Raw genomic sequence first — 14,501 nt, 5'->3', positions numbered from 1 at the left:
AGTTCTCTATATTCACAGATTCAACCATTTGTAGCTTTAAAATACTCCTCCCCCCCCCCCCGAAAAAAAAAATCCCAAAAGCAAACTGTGATCTTTGCCATTTTGTATAAGGGACTTCATTTTACTATGTCATTATTTGTAATGGGACTTGAGCACCCATCAATTTTAGTATCCACAGGGGTCCTGGAACCAAACCCCAGCAGATACCAAAGGCCCACTGTGGTCGTTGCTCACTGTTGAAGCAGAACCACCCACCAGGTATTCAGTAGCATTCATTTACTAGGTTTTTGTCCTGACAATCAAAATATATTTAAATGGGTGAGTAGCACCCCATTGCAATTTAGTTTGGGGGCGGGGGGTTCAAAAATACCTGCGAAATGGCCCCAAAGCCCTATAGAAGGTATGGAGGGTATTTCTATTACATCTGAGGTTCAAAAAGCATTGTCAAAGATTGCAAAAAGATTTTAAAATGATTTTAGCCTTTAAAATACCCTCTTGGGTACAGGGATATTTCCACTGGGTTTTGGACCCATCCTGGCCCAATTTAAGACCAAGAGAGGCCTTTTTGGAACAGGAAGTGATTTTAATTCACTTCCTGTCTTTAAGAAATGCCAAAAACGCATGCCTTCCTTGTGCCTCTAGTATCATCCCCAGATGTTTTGGTCTTCAACTCCCAGAAATCCTAACAGCTGGTAAACTGGGGTTTCTGGGAGTTGTAGGCCAAAACACCTGGGGACCCACAGGTTGAGAACCACTGTTCTAGTGAGCATTTGGGATAAAACAGTTGTTGTCTTTTCATATAAATTACACATTCAAACACAAATGTCCATATAAAATATTAACATTCCAGATTTTATGAATAATGGTAAAACTACAAAATGAAAGCCTTCATTATTGTAGCTAACCAGAAATATGTTTTTGAAACTACATTTGTGTAAGATTTTTCTTGTATTTTAAATCATTCTTTTTTATTGAACCAAATAATCTGAGCATGTTGCTCAGAGATTTTCTTTAAATAAACTTGTGTCATTGTTCTCTGTCAAGTAGGTATAAAAACTATGTTTCCCTAACAACCATTAATCTTGGCAGGTCGACAGCTTGTTCTTGAAACTCTATATGCTTTGACTTCCAGTACCAAAATAGTTAAGGAGGCCATGGCAAAAGGTATGTTTGCTTTCTGTTCAGTTTGTTTCATTACAACATTCCAAAATTAATGGCTCCAGAATCATTGTGATTAAAAGTATCAACAGTTCTGTCCTTCCCTAGGTGCTTTAATCTACTTACTTGATATGTTCTGCAATTCAACACACCCACAAGTTCGGTCTCAGACAGCAGAGCTCTTTGCTAAGATGACAGCAGACAAGCTTGTTGGTCCAAAGGTAAGGAAGTTATTAGGGGCTATTTGAAATGAACTTTTAAAAAAAGGTCTATGCTTTTTATAGTGTGCATTAAAGTGGCACTATCCCATACTTGGACCTGATTTGAGGCATGCACATCCAAAATGTTGTCATAGCATTGCGTGAAGATTTGACATAATTAGTAATTACTTTGTGTGCTTTGGGATACATGGTGCTTTCTCCCTTGCTTACTCTCTGGGGTGATGAGAGTTGGAGAAGCCATGCTCTCTGCGTTTATCATCATCATCATCATTTAATTACTTATTAATCGCCCCCCATCCACGATTCTCTAGGCGATTTACAAGATAAAATTGTAAAGGATAAAAATATATACATACAAATATTGATAAAATTAACATAGATTAAAAGCTCTAGTAAAGAGCCAGGTCTTGAATGCTAGGGTAAAAGGCCCTAACTCACGCATGACTCTCATATGGGGCGGCAAGGCATTCCATAAGGCAGGGGCAGAAATTGAAAAAGTTTATGTGATGCATACAAGGGCTACGTAAATTCTGTTATTCTGAAGGATTTATTTTTGATGCAGTGCCACAAGTTTATGTTCTTGGCTTTGCTGCACAAGAGTAAATTTGTTTTTTTTTCATCTGTGTGAAGCTACTGTGTCTTTGATGGACTATATTCCATATAAACCGCAACACAAATTACCCTGCCTGTACACTTCTTTACTATATTATTATTATTGTTGTTGTTGTTGTTGCTGTTGTTATTATTAACTTGCCCCTCTTTACGAGGTGCCTCGAGGAAGAGCACAACATACATCCATAAAAGCACATATTAAAATGCACATAGTAAAATGCATGGAACAAAAATTAAAACACAATAAACTTAGAATGCGATTTAAAAATTCATAGTTAAAACTGACTCGCCTTGGATTGTGTTGAAATCCCCACTTGTCAAAAGCAGGACTTCATAAATGTTTTCCATTCATGACCCCCTTACATTCAAGAAATCTTTACATGACCCTGGGTATATAGATATACAAATCAGACATTTGTAACACGATTTTTGTTCCTGGGTTATAAATGGCATTTCCTAATATGTTCTATCACAAAAACATGGAAAATGTTTATTAAATTGCAAAAACTTTGTTTTGTTTTCTGCACAAACGTTAAAAAGGCATATTGTCATTAAGGAAAATTGCAAACGAAGTGCCTATACTAAAGGAAATAATAGTACTAACCTCAGCTACAAAAACAAAATTTCTGGTTTATAACACTTTCAAAGTAATTACCACACAATTACACAGGAAATAACACTTTCAAACTAGGAACAGGAAATTAAATCAAATTTTACAGAGTGTAATAAATAAATAATAAAGAAATTTATTTTAAAAACAATTGTTTGCTATACATATAATTTTACCATTTATTAAATATTTGAAAAGGTTATTTTCCATTATAAAATTGTCTATTGCTGTAAACATTTTAGAAGCCTTTTACTATTGCCAATTTGTTTCACAACCCTCACATTCAGTTATGAGATGGGGTTGCAACCCACAATTCAAGCCCCTTAACAAGCCAGTTTTCCCAATTATACCCCTCCCTATTTCCAGTTTAGCTCATCTGTGGTCATACAATACATCTGGGACCTTTCTGGAAATGGGAATTTTCAAGCACATTGAATAAACATGTGAAAATGGGCCTTTTCATTGAGAAGTCACGTTTCTTTCAAAAACATTGTAGTCATTTGCTTAACTCTCAGTATAACTTATAATACTTCGATGAACTCTCTAATTTGTACATGGTTCTTTTCTAGGTTAGAATTATCCTAATGAAGTTTCTGCCTGGTGTCTTTATGGATGCCATGAGAGATAATCCTGAAGCTGCCGTCCACATTTTTGAAGGAACACATGAAAATCCAGAGTTGATATGGAACGACAACTCCAGAGAGAGAGTGTCTACAACTGTTCGTGAAATGATGTTAGAGTATGTCACAGAAATAATAAATAACTGCTGTGCGTGGGTAGACAAAATTGTAGTAAAACACAGGCTTTGATTTGGTCTGGAGTCCCTTAGGATTGTTGTAAACAGTCTGTTCAAAGGATATAATACTAACATAGTTTTGCTGGAATGCGTAGAGCACTAGAACACTGAATCTAAAAAGCTGTTTTGATCTGAGTCTCAGCTGAGCAGAAGTAAAATTCATTCATTTTTAAAACTGTTCTGTTAGCAAGATAATGTGTTAATACTCTTATTTTCTTTTCTTAAAAGGCACTTTAAACTACAGAGGGACAACCCTGACATTAACTGGAAGGTAAAAAAAAGTGTATATCCACAAAAAGAGTTAAGAGAGATTCTTAGCTTGTGTGTATGTGTGTGTGTGTGTGTGTATATATAATATGTACATTTAATTTGTCACAGGTATTTCCTGTATCAGTGCACAGTCTTTTTTTTGTTAGATGCGACAAGTGAGGCAATACTATAGAATATTCTAAAACATGCATCCTTGCAGTAGCAATTGGATTCACATCTTTAGCTATCTCCCATTGTATCTTAATGAATTTATCTAATGGATGAACAGCATGACATTTCTCCTTTTCTGATTGATCCAGTTGCCAGAGGACTTTGCTGTGGTCTATGGCGAAGCGGAAGGCGAACTGTCCGTGGGGGGCGTCTTCCTCAGGATCTTTATCGCCCAGCCGGCCTGGGTCTTACGGAAACCGAGAGAATTTCTCATTGCACTGTTAGAAAAATTCACTGAACTACTGGAGAAAAACAACCCCCATGTAAGCAGAGCATCTATGTTTTGTGTAACAGTTTACATTTTTAAAACAAACACCAACTCGTTGAAGCGCTTCAGAAGAATGTTCAGATTCTTCATATAGCTTGGGTCCAGGTTGTTTGAAGAACTGCATATCTCTCTCTCTCTGTCTGTCTGTCTGTCTCTGTCTGTCTGTCTCTGTCTCTGTGTGTGTCTCTCTCTCTCTCTCTCTCTCTCTCTGCCTGTAAAAACGTTGCAATCATTTGGGAAGGGGCTTTTCTCTGTCCCATCACCTGCTCAAGTGAGAGGATATTTAGTTCCAATTTTACTTTTAATTGTATGACTATTTTTAATGCATTTAACTGAGCTGGAGACTGAAAGGTCCCAGGTTCAAACCCCGGGAGCGGCGGGAGCGGCCGCTGTTAGCTCCAGCTCCTGCCAACCTAGCAGTTCAAAAACATGCCAATGTGAATAGATCAATAGGTACCGCTCCGGCGGGAAGGTAACGGCGCTCCATGCAGTCATGCCGGCCACATGACCTTGGAGGTGTCTGCGGACAATGCCGGCTCTTCGGCTTAGAAATGGAAATGAGCACCAACCCCCAGAGTCAGACATGACTGGACTTAACGTCAGGGGAAACCTTTACCTATGTTTTTTAAACTTTTTTATTTGCCGTGATTTCAAATGTATTGTGTTGTACCGTTTTGTTGTAAGCCGCCTGGAGTTCCCATGGAATAGAAATAATAAAATGAAATACAATAGAAATAAATAAATTATAATTCAGTACAATGCTGAAGTAAAGTGTTCACCCTGATAGCAAGATTCAAAAAACTGGAGTTTAATGTAGAGTTCAAAAAATGATATTGGAACTTGCTTCTGAGCAACACTTGATAGGATTGCCCAGTTAGGGTCCCCCCCCCCCCCCAGAAGTAGTTGTTTTATCCATAGTAAAGTATTTACTATACAGGGCACCCCAAAATGTTTAGTATACAGGGAGACACAAAATGTATACACCCTTGAACTGCTAATCATCGATATGATTATTTGAAGGCTAAATAAATACCTTCATATTAAAGTATAAGTGATAACTGATTTATTCAGTTATCACGTTTCATTTTAATTTACGATTTTATGTAAGGTGTTCAAATTGTCATTCCTGCCTAGCAAATGCTGAGTTGCAAACCTAATTTATATTTTCTCTTATAATTTTGCAACACTTCTCTACTATTATAATCTTTAAACATGTCAAAGACATGTTTTTTTTTTTTTAAAAAAAAAGCCAAAACTTTTTTCCAGAATTACAAGCTGCTAAGAATGTATATGTTTTTGGGGGACACTCTATATATTACTAACAGATTGGTGATAATTGAAGATGGCTAAAGAACAATACTGGCTCTTAGTGCAGTTAGGTAACAATGAAGACTCCGAAAAGATTATCTCCTCTATACAAACAGTTGAGTTGGAGAAATGGGCATATACAAATATCCAGATTTGTTGGATGTAATTTAGATGGTTCATGATACTTGCCTATGAAAACAACTGTTCAGTATGTTGAGACTTGGCCATCACTCTAAATGTCTAAATATAATAAGCCTTTATTGTCATCAGGTATTTTTAAGATGCTACAATGATATGAATCCTAAGTGTTGCTAAGGAGTTTCATGTGAATGTGGCACTTCATTCACTGACTTTAAACAAATTGAATTTTTCAGATTTGGAAATAACAAATTGACTATGTGTTTTGTTTTGAAACAGGGGGAAACATTAGAAACTGTAACAACAGCAACTGTGTGCCTCTTTAGTGCTCAGCCTCAGCTGGCGGACCAAGTCCCCCCACTTGGCCACCTTCCTAAGATTCTCCACGCCATGAATCACAAGAACAATGCCATCCCTAAAAGCGCCATGCGTGTCATACACATCCTGTCAGATAATGAGGTATGCTACTTTAAGTCAGGCTCAGCAATTATGTCTTAAACAAGAATAGGTAGGGTCTTCCAGAATGGTTACTGTTCCTGGTGTGTGTTTAATTTATAGCCTGGATAATCTATTATGAAGGTTGAAATCTTTCAAATGAGGCAAGTATCAGACTTTACAAACCTGATCAGCTTTTTAAAAAAATTGCTGGATATACAGTTTGCAAAACTCACTCTGGCCTTTGAATAGATCCAAATGTCTCCTGATCCATATTCATTGCAATCTGACAGTTGGCTGTAATCATTCACTACTGCTGCTGCTACTACTACTACTAACAATAACAACAACAATTTGTTACCCACCTCTCCCTGCAGCTCAAAGTAGGTACATTGTTAAAACAAGATATAAAACACTATTAAAACACATACAACAAGATACACACAGTTAAAATATAAGTTTACCAATAATAATAATAATAATAATAATTTATTCTTGTACCCCGCCCCATCTCCCCGAAGGGACTCGGGGCAGCTCACATGGGGCCTTGTCCAACATCACAATATAAAATCAAAACAAAAACACAAATTTACAACAATAAATCAACAATATCGGTAAAACAATCAAAAAGGACAATCTTACAAGATGAAATGTTAAAACAGGTATATCAAACACAAGTCTGGGCCGAAAGGTGAATGTGTCAAATCAGGAGGAGATAGTTACATAATTGACATAGTCAGTGAAGTACTATAAATGACAATAGTGACAATAAAAGGGCAGATCAATGGGTCTATTATTACATAGGCAGGCATCTTAAACCAACAAAAGTCACTCATCAAAGGCTTTCCGGAAAAGCCAGGTTTTCAGATTCTTCCGGAAGGAGAGGAGGGTGGGGGCCAGCCTAATCTCCCTAGGGAGCAGGTTCCAAAGCTGGGGGGCCACGACAGAGAAGGCCCTCTCTCTCGTCCCCACCAACCGCGCCTGTGAGGGTGGTGGGAGCGAGAGGAGGGCCTCCCCCGACGAGCGAAGAGATCGTGCGGGTTCATAGGGGGAAATGCGGTCTCTAAGGTAGGCAGGTCCCAAACCATTTAGGGCTTTGTAGGTAAGAACCTGCAACTTGAATTGGGCTCAGAAAGTAAGCGGCAGCCAGTGGAGCTCCTTAAACAGAGGCGTGGAACGTGCCCTGTAATTTGCTCCAGTTAGAAACCTGGCTGCCGTGCTTTGAACTAATTGCAGTTTCCGGACTGTCTTCAAAGGCAGCCCCACGCAGAGCGCATTGCAATAATCCAGTCTAGAGGTAACTAAGGCGTGGACCACCATGGTCAGATCAGACTTCTCGAGGTATGGTCGCAGCTGGCGCACAAGTTTTAATTGTGCAAAGGCCCTCCCGGCCACGGCCGACACCTGAGCTTCAAGCGTCAGCCCCGAATTCAGGAGGACCCCCAAGCTGCGGACCTGCGCCTTCAGGGGGAGTGTGACCCCATCAAGCACAGGTTGCCACCCAATACCTCGATCGGACTTTCGACTGACCTGGAGGACCTCTGTCTTATCAGGATTAAGTCTCAGCTTGTTCACCCTCATCCAGGCAAACACAGCGGCCAGACACTGATCCAGTATCCGAGGGGCTTCCTTGGATTTTGGTGGAAAAGAGTAGTAGAGTTGGGTGTCATCCGCGTAGAGATGGCACCGAACTCCAAAACCCCGGATGACCTCGCCCAGCGGTTTCTTGTAGATATTGAAAAGCATGGGGTACAGAATAGAACCTTGCGGGACCCCACAGGACAATGGCCAGGGATCCGAGCAGGTGTCCCCCAGCTTCACCATCTGGGAACGCCCATCTAGGAAGGACTGCAGAACAGTACCCCCAAGGCCCATCCCGGAGAGACGTCCCAGAAGGATACCATGGTCGATGGTATCGAAAGCCGCTGAGATATCCAAGAGAACCAGCAGGGTCACACTCCCCCTGTCCAGCTCTCTGCGGAGGTCATCCACCAAGGCGACCAAAGCCATCTCAGTACTGAAACCAGGCCTGAAGCCAGACTGCGATTGGTCCAGAAAATCCGTATCATACAAGAATCCCTGGAGCTGAGAGGCAACCACCCGCTCCAAGACCTTGCCCAAAAATTGAGAGAAAGCCTTCCTGGCTGCCCGCAGCGCCGCGGAATAGGCCCTAATAGCGGCTCTAGACCGTGCTCGGTCAGATGCATCGCGAGTTGTCCGCCAGAGGCACTCTAGTCTCCTCCTCGCACATTTCATCTCCGCCAGCTCCCCAGTAAACCAGGGGGCTGGGGCAACTCCACGTAGCGAGAGGGGACGTTCGGGGGCGATCATGTCTATTGCCCTGGACAACTCACTGTTATAGCGAGCGACCAAGGCATAGACAGGATCGTCAGGCTCCATGGCAGACAGATCCCCAAGAGACCTCAGGAATCCCTCAGGATCCATAAGTCTCCTGGGGCGGACCAAGATGAAAACAAGTCACCATCTCCTCTGCGAGCAAACTTTTTCCAGTGAACACCAAAGGCCAGAGCAGTCAAGGAACTCCTAAAACACACTACTGAGTTATTGTTCACTCAAGTCCTTTTGAATTCCATAATGGAATAGCTGAAATTAATCCTCACTATGAACAGTTAGCTTCCATTAGCTTCACATGTTATCTTTTGAAACGCAACTTGTAACATAGTTGATCAATCATACATTGTTATACTGTATGTTTCATCTCTTGGATTTGAAACATTGACAGATGGAAGAATGCTGGGTTTTTTTTCCTTTCACACAGCTTTGTGTTCGTTCGATGGCAGCACTAGAGACCATAGGCCCCATAATGAATGGAATGAAGAAACGGGCAGATACTATTGCCGTGGCTTGTGAAGCACTTAATCGGATGTTTCAAAAAGAACAAAATGATCTAGTAGTCCAAGTAAGCAAGTTCTCATTTTCCCAGGGCATTGTGTTTTACTTTGTAATAATCTACATTGCAGTCATCTAGCCTTCCTATACTAGAATATGCAGGTTTTCTTCTTTGTGTCAGTGGGAGAAAATACATATTTTGTATAGGTGGGGGTGGTAGAGGTATACTCAACCAAAAAAAATTCTTGGTGTCTTGATTTTTAGGCCTATTCCTGGGATTATTTTGGGCGCTGATTCAGAAAATTGCATTGGGTAGACCACAATAGCTCTAGTTGCTTAGAAATGGTTATCATGGTTTTTTATGGACGAGAAGATGGCAACTGGTGGATGGTACATGTTCTCTATGTCAAAACCTAGAGCTGATGGGGGAAATTGGTGCCATTTTTGGAGTCAGAAACAGGGCTAACATTTGAGGCACCAAAATGTTTGTTGGCCAGTGTAATCAGATTTTCACCACAATTCTGTGAAAAATGATCTTCAGTGCTGGTGAGATGGCAAATTCATCTTGCATTTTTATTGTATTTCAAGATTTCTTGATGTGAGCAATCTCTTCAAGGATGAACCTAGTCTATACAGGTTACTTGAAATATTTTGCTATTATACTTGGGCGGAAAGTTATTATACAGTGGAGTCTCACTTATCCAACATAAACAGGCCGTCAGAATGTTGGATAAGCGAAAATGTTGGATAATAAAGAGGGATTAAGGAAAAGCCTATTAAATGTCAAATTATCATATGATTTTACAAGTTAAGCACCAAAACATGTTTTACAACAAGTCTGCCACTTGTTTGGAAGTGTAGTTGCACTTGTGTTGTTGTTGGGCGTTAGCCCGCTGCGCATTGCTGCCTAGAGAAACTGCTGTAGATTCGGGCGGGAGGCAGACTGCGTTGGATAATACAGAACGTTGGATAAGTGAAAGTTGGATGAGAAAGACTTCTGTATCTTTTCCCAGTTCTCATGTAAGTCTAGTAAGATACAAGGGGTCATCAGTCTTTGGTTTGGGTCATTGTCCCCTTTTTAGTTACTTTCTTCACATGTAACTGAGAGGCATTTTTGTTCACATGGGCGAGAATTCAAGAATCACTTAAATGATCATTCAGAAAACTGGTGATTCAGGTTACATGGAAAGCCTCCCTGTCAGGTTTTATTTTTCAAGCATATCATGTCCACATGATAATGACATTGGGAGTGAGGCAGGTGATATCTTGGATGATCCTTACTCCCTCGTGGAAGAAAATGTGAGCTGTGCCTGAACAGATCTGTGAAATGTGCTATAATAACCATCTTTTTCAGGCTTTGAAAGCGGATTTGGTCCCCTATCTCCTAAAATTGCTTGAAGGTGTTGGCCTTGAGAATCTTGATAGCCCTTCAGCTACAAAAGCACAGATTGTTAAAGCATTGAAATCAATGACTCGAAGTCTACAATATGGAGAGCAGGTAAACATTCTGTACATTTTATCAATTATTTCATTGCATAATAGTAGCCACTATAATTGGGTGGAAAAATTGTATTTTTGTGTTCTTCACATAATTATCACAGAGCCGTATGGGGCTTATTCTCCCTCCCTTCCTTCCTCTCCAAAGGCAAAGAAGTATAAAAAATATGAAATGGGGGGTCTCTGGAGCTTTGTTCTTCCTTCTTTCTTCCAAGGAAAGGCAGTTTAAAAAGCCCTCAAATTGATGTTTCTGGAACTCGGCTCTTCCTTCCTCCCTCCTTTCTCCAAAGAGCTCCATTTCAGACTTTGTAAACTGCCTTGCTTTCAGAAAAAGAAGGGATTCCTCCCTTCTTTTTCCTCCAAGGGAAATCAGGTTTTTTATTTTAAAAAACTGAAACTGAGCTGTTTGAGGCTTGATTATCCCTCTCCCCTCCTCTTCTTTCAGAGGTAAGGCAGTTTGACTCACCGGTTTCTGATTTTTTATAACAAAGGCAGATTTTTTCATCGCATAATAGTCGCTCCCCCTTTTTTATCAAAAAGGATAAAAGTGTGACTATTTTGTGATGAAATACGGTATTTTGTAAATCGCATAAGGTACAATACTCATATTTTACAGTTACATTTAGAGGAGACCAATTCTTCATAAATGTGCAGTTCAAAAAAAAAAAACCCTGCAGCTAAGAGACCACACACTTCATTCATTGCATTTGATTGGATATATATATCCAGCCTTTCTCCCCACTTTGCCCACAAATAGGGTGCAGGGCAGTTCTCAGTAATCAGCCTTCATCTGATTAAAAACTAAGGCCAGTCTTCAGGAATAAGACAAGGAAGGGCCAGCCAAGCTAACATTATTGTCATCGTCTAATTTGTTGATGTGATTTTATCAGTATTTTATGTGGTTATGGCACTGTATGTGCTTCTGTAAGTCCTTTTTGGGAGATGGTGGCAGGCTATAAATAATAATAATAATAATAATAATAATAATAATTATTATTATTATTATTACTACTACTACTACCTTGGTGAGGAATTCCACATCTTTGGAACGGGCACCAAGAAAGTAAACCCAAAAACAAGAACGTTGCAGTGCTTTGTTTTCAGTTGGTTATTGATATATTGCTTTTTCAGGTGAATGAAATTCTGTCTCGTTCCTCTGTATGGAGTGCCTTCAAAGATCAGAAACACGACTTGTTCATTTCTGAGACACAAACGGCAGGGTACCTCACAGGTGGGTGAATATCCCAACGTGTGTCCTTTTGCTTGTTTTGTTCCCCATGTGATTTGTTTATCCTGGGAACCACCTTTAATTCACTTACCTCCTCTTACATGTCTCTGTGCTCAAACTTGTTAATGAAAAAAAAGTTTAAATGGGCTAAAGTAACTCCTGGTAAAGCTGGGTTCCTGTTCTGTTTCGAAACTAGAGATGCATATGCAATAATAACTGCCAGTTGATTTCAGAAAATGGGTGAAACGAAATGTCCCACCTTTAATTCTGCATTTGGGAAGCACAGCTGGTTCTCCCAGAACTGTAGAGTGTTGTGTTGGTTACTGATGTTGTGCCAGAATCTTCCTCAAGACACAATGGAGCTATGCTTCACTTTTGCTTCCAAGTGCTTTGCTGTCCGTACTTCCCTTGCTTCTGGTTTCTTTCTCCTTCAGGTATCTCCTCTCCTTCCCTTCTCTCTGGTAGCAGTCCCCTTCATCTCAGAAGTGGGCTTTAGATCTCCTTTGGCAGGCAGCTTGCTAAACTTTCTAGCACTCTCTAAAGCAGGTAGATATCTTTTTTGCTCAGTGCATGTCGCATCTGCAGTGTTCCTAGACTAAATGCTTACTAGATGCATGGCATATAGTTATAGCAAACATTTGATATTTGTAGAATGCCGCAGAATCCTATAGTTGGCATGCTGTGCTTTTTGCAACAGTGACTTCATGTTTTAAATGATAACTGTATGTGTTTTTGTGGGTGTCCTGAACCATCTGTTTGTACAATGAATGGTGGGAAAGGAGAAGTCAGTAGGAGATAACATTCAAGTGAGAGATTTTTAAACGTGAACTATGCTATAGATAGATTGGCAAATCATTAGTCCTGATAGAAATGAATTTTGTACAAATCCTTTTTAAAAATCTGTTATTTTTTCAGCAATATAAGTATTATATAATTTATAAAGACAATAATTTTTCCTCTCTGACTTATATCACTATATACACCAATTTAAACTAGTTTCCCCCACCATTCCCATTGCAAAACAATAATGAAAATGGGGTTTTGTGTGATTTCCAGGCAATATGGCTGTAAGGTTGTTGTATGTTTTCCGGGCTGTATGACCATGTTTCAGAAGTATTCTCTCCTGACGTTTTGCCCACATCTATGGCAGGCATCCTCAGAGGTTGTGAGGTATTTCTCCATACCTCACAACCTCTGAGGATGCCTGCCATAGATGTGGGCGAAACGTCAGGAGAGAATACTTCTGGAACATGGCCATACAGCCCGGAAAACATACAAAAACTTTGTGATCCCGGCCATGAAAGCCTTCGACAACACAATATGGCTGTGTCCTAGCAACACGGCCATACAGCTCAAAAAAACACACAACACCCCAGTGATTCCGCCCATGAAAGTCTTTGACAATGAAAACAATAATAAACGATTAAAATCAACTTCCCACCTTAAAGAGACTAAGTGAAAAAATCCCAGTAGTTTAACAGACATAGGCAAACTTTGGCCCTCCAGGTGTTTTGGACTTCATCTCCCACCTTTCCTAACAGCCAGTAGGCTGTTAGGAATTGTGGGAGTTGATTTCCAAAACACCTGGAGAGCCAAAGTTTGCCCATCCTGATCTAACAGTTTAGACATCTTCCTCATTCTACCTTATTATCTTTTTTCCCAATCTTCAAACCCACCAGTGGTTTAACATTTCCCTTTTTCTTTATGAATAATATATAAATATTCCCATTCTTAAAAAAAAAGATCTCATTGGACTTCTCCTTAATCAAGCAAGATAACTTGCCCATTTCTGCCCATTCTAAAACTTTTGAAATCCACCTTTCTTTTAGGAGTAGTTTTTTAATTTTCCATGTATGTGCATAGAGTAGTGTTGCTGCAATTATCATATAATGTACTGACTTGAATTTTTTGTTGGGTTGTTGGGAAGTCCCAGTAAAAATAATGTTGGATGTAATTGCAACCTGATGTTTAGTTCTTGTAGCTAACAATTTCAAATGTACTTCTCTTATATGCATTATCTTTCATCCCTGAAACAGGACCTGGAGTGGCTGGCTACTTGACTGCAGGGAGGACTTCCTCTGTCCTGCCCAACGTTCCTCCTCCAGTCGACCACGAAGCTGGAGATACCGGCTAAAGGACTTGAAACGCCTGTTCAACAATCTCCAAGGCAGACTGGCCAGCGATAAGGGAGGTCCCATTCGTTGGTTTCAGCCGTTGGAACAAAATCTGCCTGCCTTCCCAGTTTCATGACAGTGTTACTCCTTTTTCTATGAATCTATTTTTTTTAGAAAAAAATTCACGATTCTATCACATTGTAACATAAGAAAAGAGTACTTTGTGGATCAGCCTAGATGGGTACACAAGAATGTTTTTTTTTCTTGTTGTACATAAGCACATTTTGTTCCTTTATATTTTTGTTTACAAGACTGTGAATCAAACAATTTTCCTAGTTTTTTGTATTTTATGAACTAGCATGACTGAAGTTGAACTGCAGTCTCAAGAATTGGGCTAAATCACTTGATCCTCACTAGAAAAATGGCTTTCTCCAACTGTTCTCCCAGGGAACATCCTCCCAGAACTTGACAGATTTGGTGTTCGCCTTTGTCCTCAATCATTAACATTTCCCTTACAAGACCTAATGAGATATTTGTATGTATAACTGGCTTTACCAAATTGAAAAATTAAAATGCACAAAAAAGACTATTTAAAAATGATGTTAACATGTTATATAAAAACATAGTGTAATTGTGATCTGTTCTATACATTATCCAGTATAAAAAAACTTTCTATATTGAATGTACATTATACAAATCATTCATATGTACATAAAATTTTAAAAATAAAGGGAACTGAAAGCCTTGTTGATGAGACAAAAGTGCGTACTCTACGGCTCCTTTGTA

General features: G+C 39.7%; 1 protein-coding gene across 3 annotated transcripts in view; it reads left to right on the top strand.

Annotated features, from left to right (window-relative positions):
• Positions 1-14,476, top strand: part of dnajc13 (DnaJ heat shock protein family (Hsp40) member C13) — a 103,571-nt gene extending 89,095 nt beyond the window's left edge. For 2 of the 3 annotated variants that reach the window (XM_003222196.4, XM_008112773.3), the window contains 10 exons: positions 1,090-1,164; positions 1,267-1,379; positions 3,171-3,340; positions 3,626-3,668; positions 3,967-4,140; positions 5,871-6,050; positions 8,806-8,946; positions 10,231-10,374; positions 11,505-11,604; positions 13,638-14,476. In XM_003222196.4, coding sequence (XP_003222244.3) covers positions 1,090-1,164; positions 1,267-1,379; positions 3,171-3,340; positions 3,626-3,668; positions 3,967-4,140; positions 5,871-6,050; positions 8,806-8,946; positions 10,231-10,374; positions 11,505-11,604; positions 13,638-13,735 — 1,238 coding nt within the window. In that variant the 3' untranslated portion in view covers positions 13,736-14,476. Of the gene's footprint in view, positions 1-1,089; positions 1,165-1,266; positions 1,380-3,170; positions 3,341-3,625; positions 3,669-3,966; positions 4,141-5,870; positions 6,051-8,805; positions 8,947-10,230; positions 10,375-11,504; positions 11,605-12,035; positions 12,148-13,637 lie in introns of all 3 variants that reach the window. The other variant, XR_506603.3, reaches the window with a different exon arrangement.
• Positions 14,477-14,501: the final 25 nt, after the last annotated feature.

Source organism: Anolis carolinensis, chromosome 6, assembly GCF_035594765.1.
Source record: "Anolis carolinensis isolate JA03-04 chromosome 6, rAnoCar3.1.pri, whole genome shotgun sequence".
NCBI lineage: Eukaryota > Metazoa > Chordata > Lepidosauria > Squamata > Dactyloidae > Anolis > Anolis carolinensis.
Note: the sequence above shows the minus strand (reverse complement) of the source record. Positions and strands in the feature narration are given on the sequence as shown.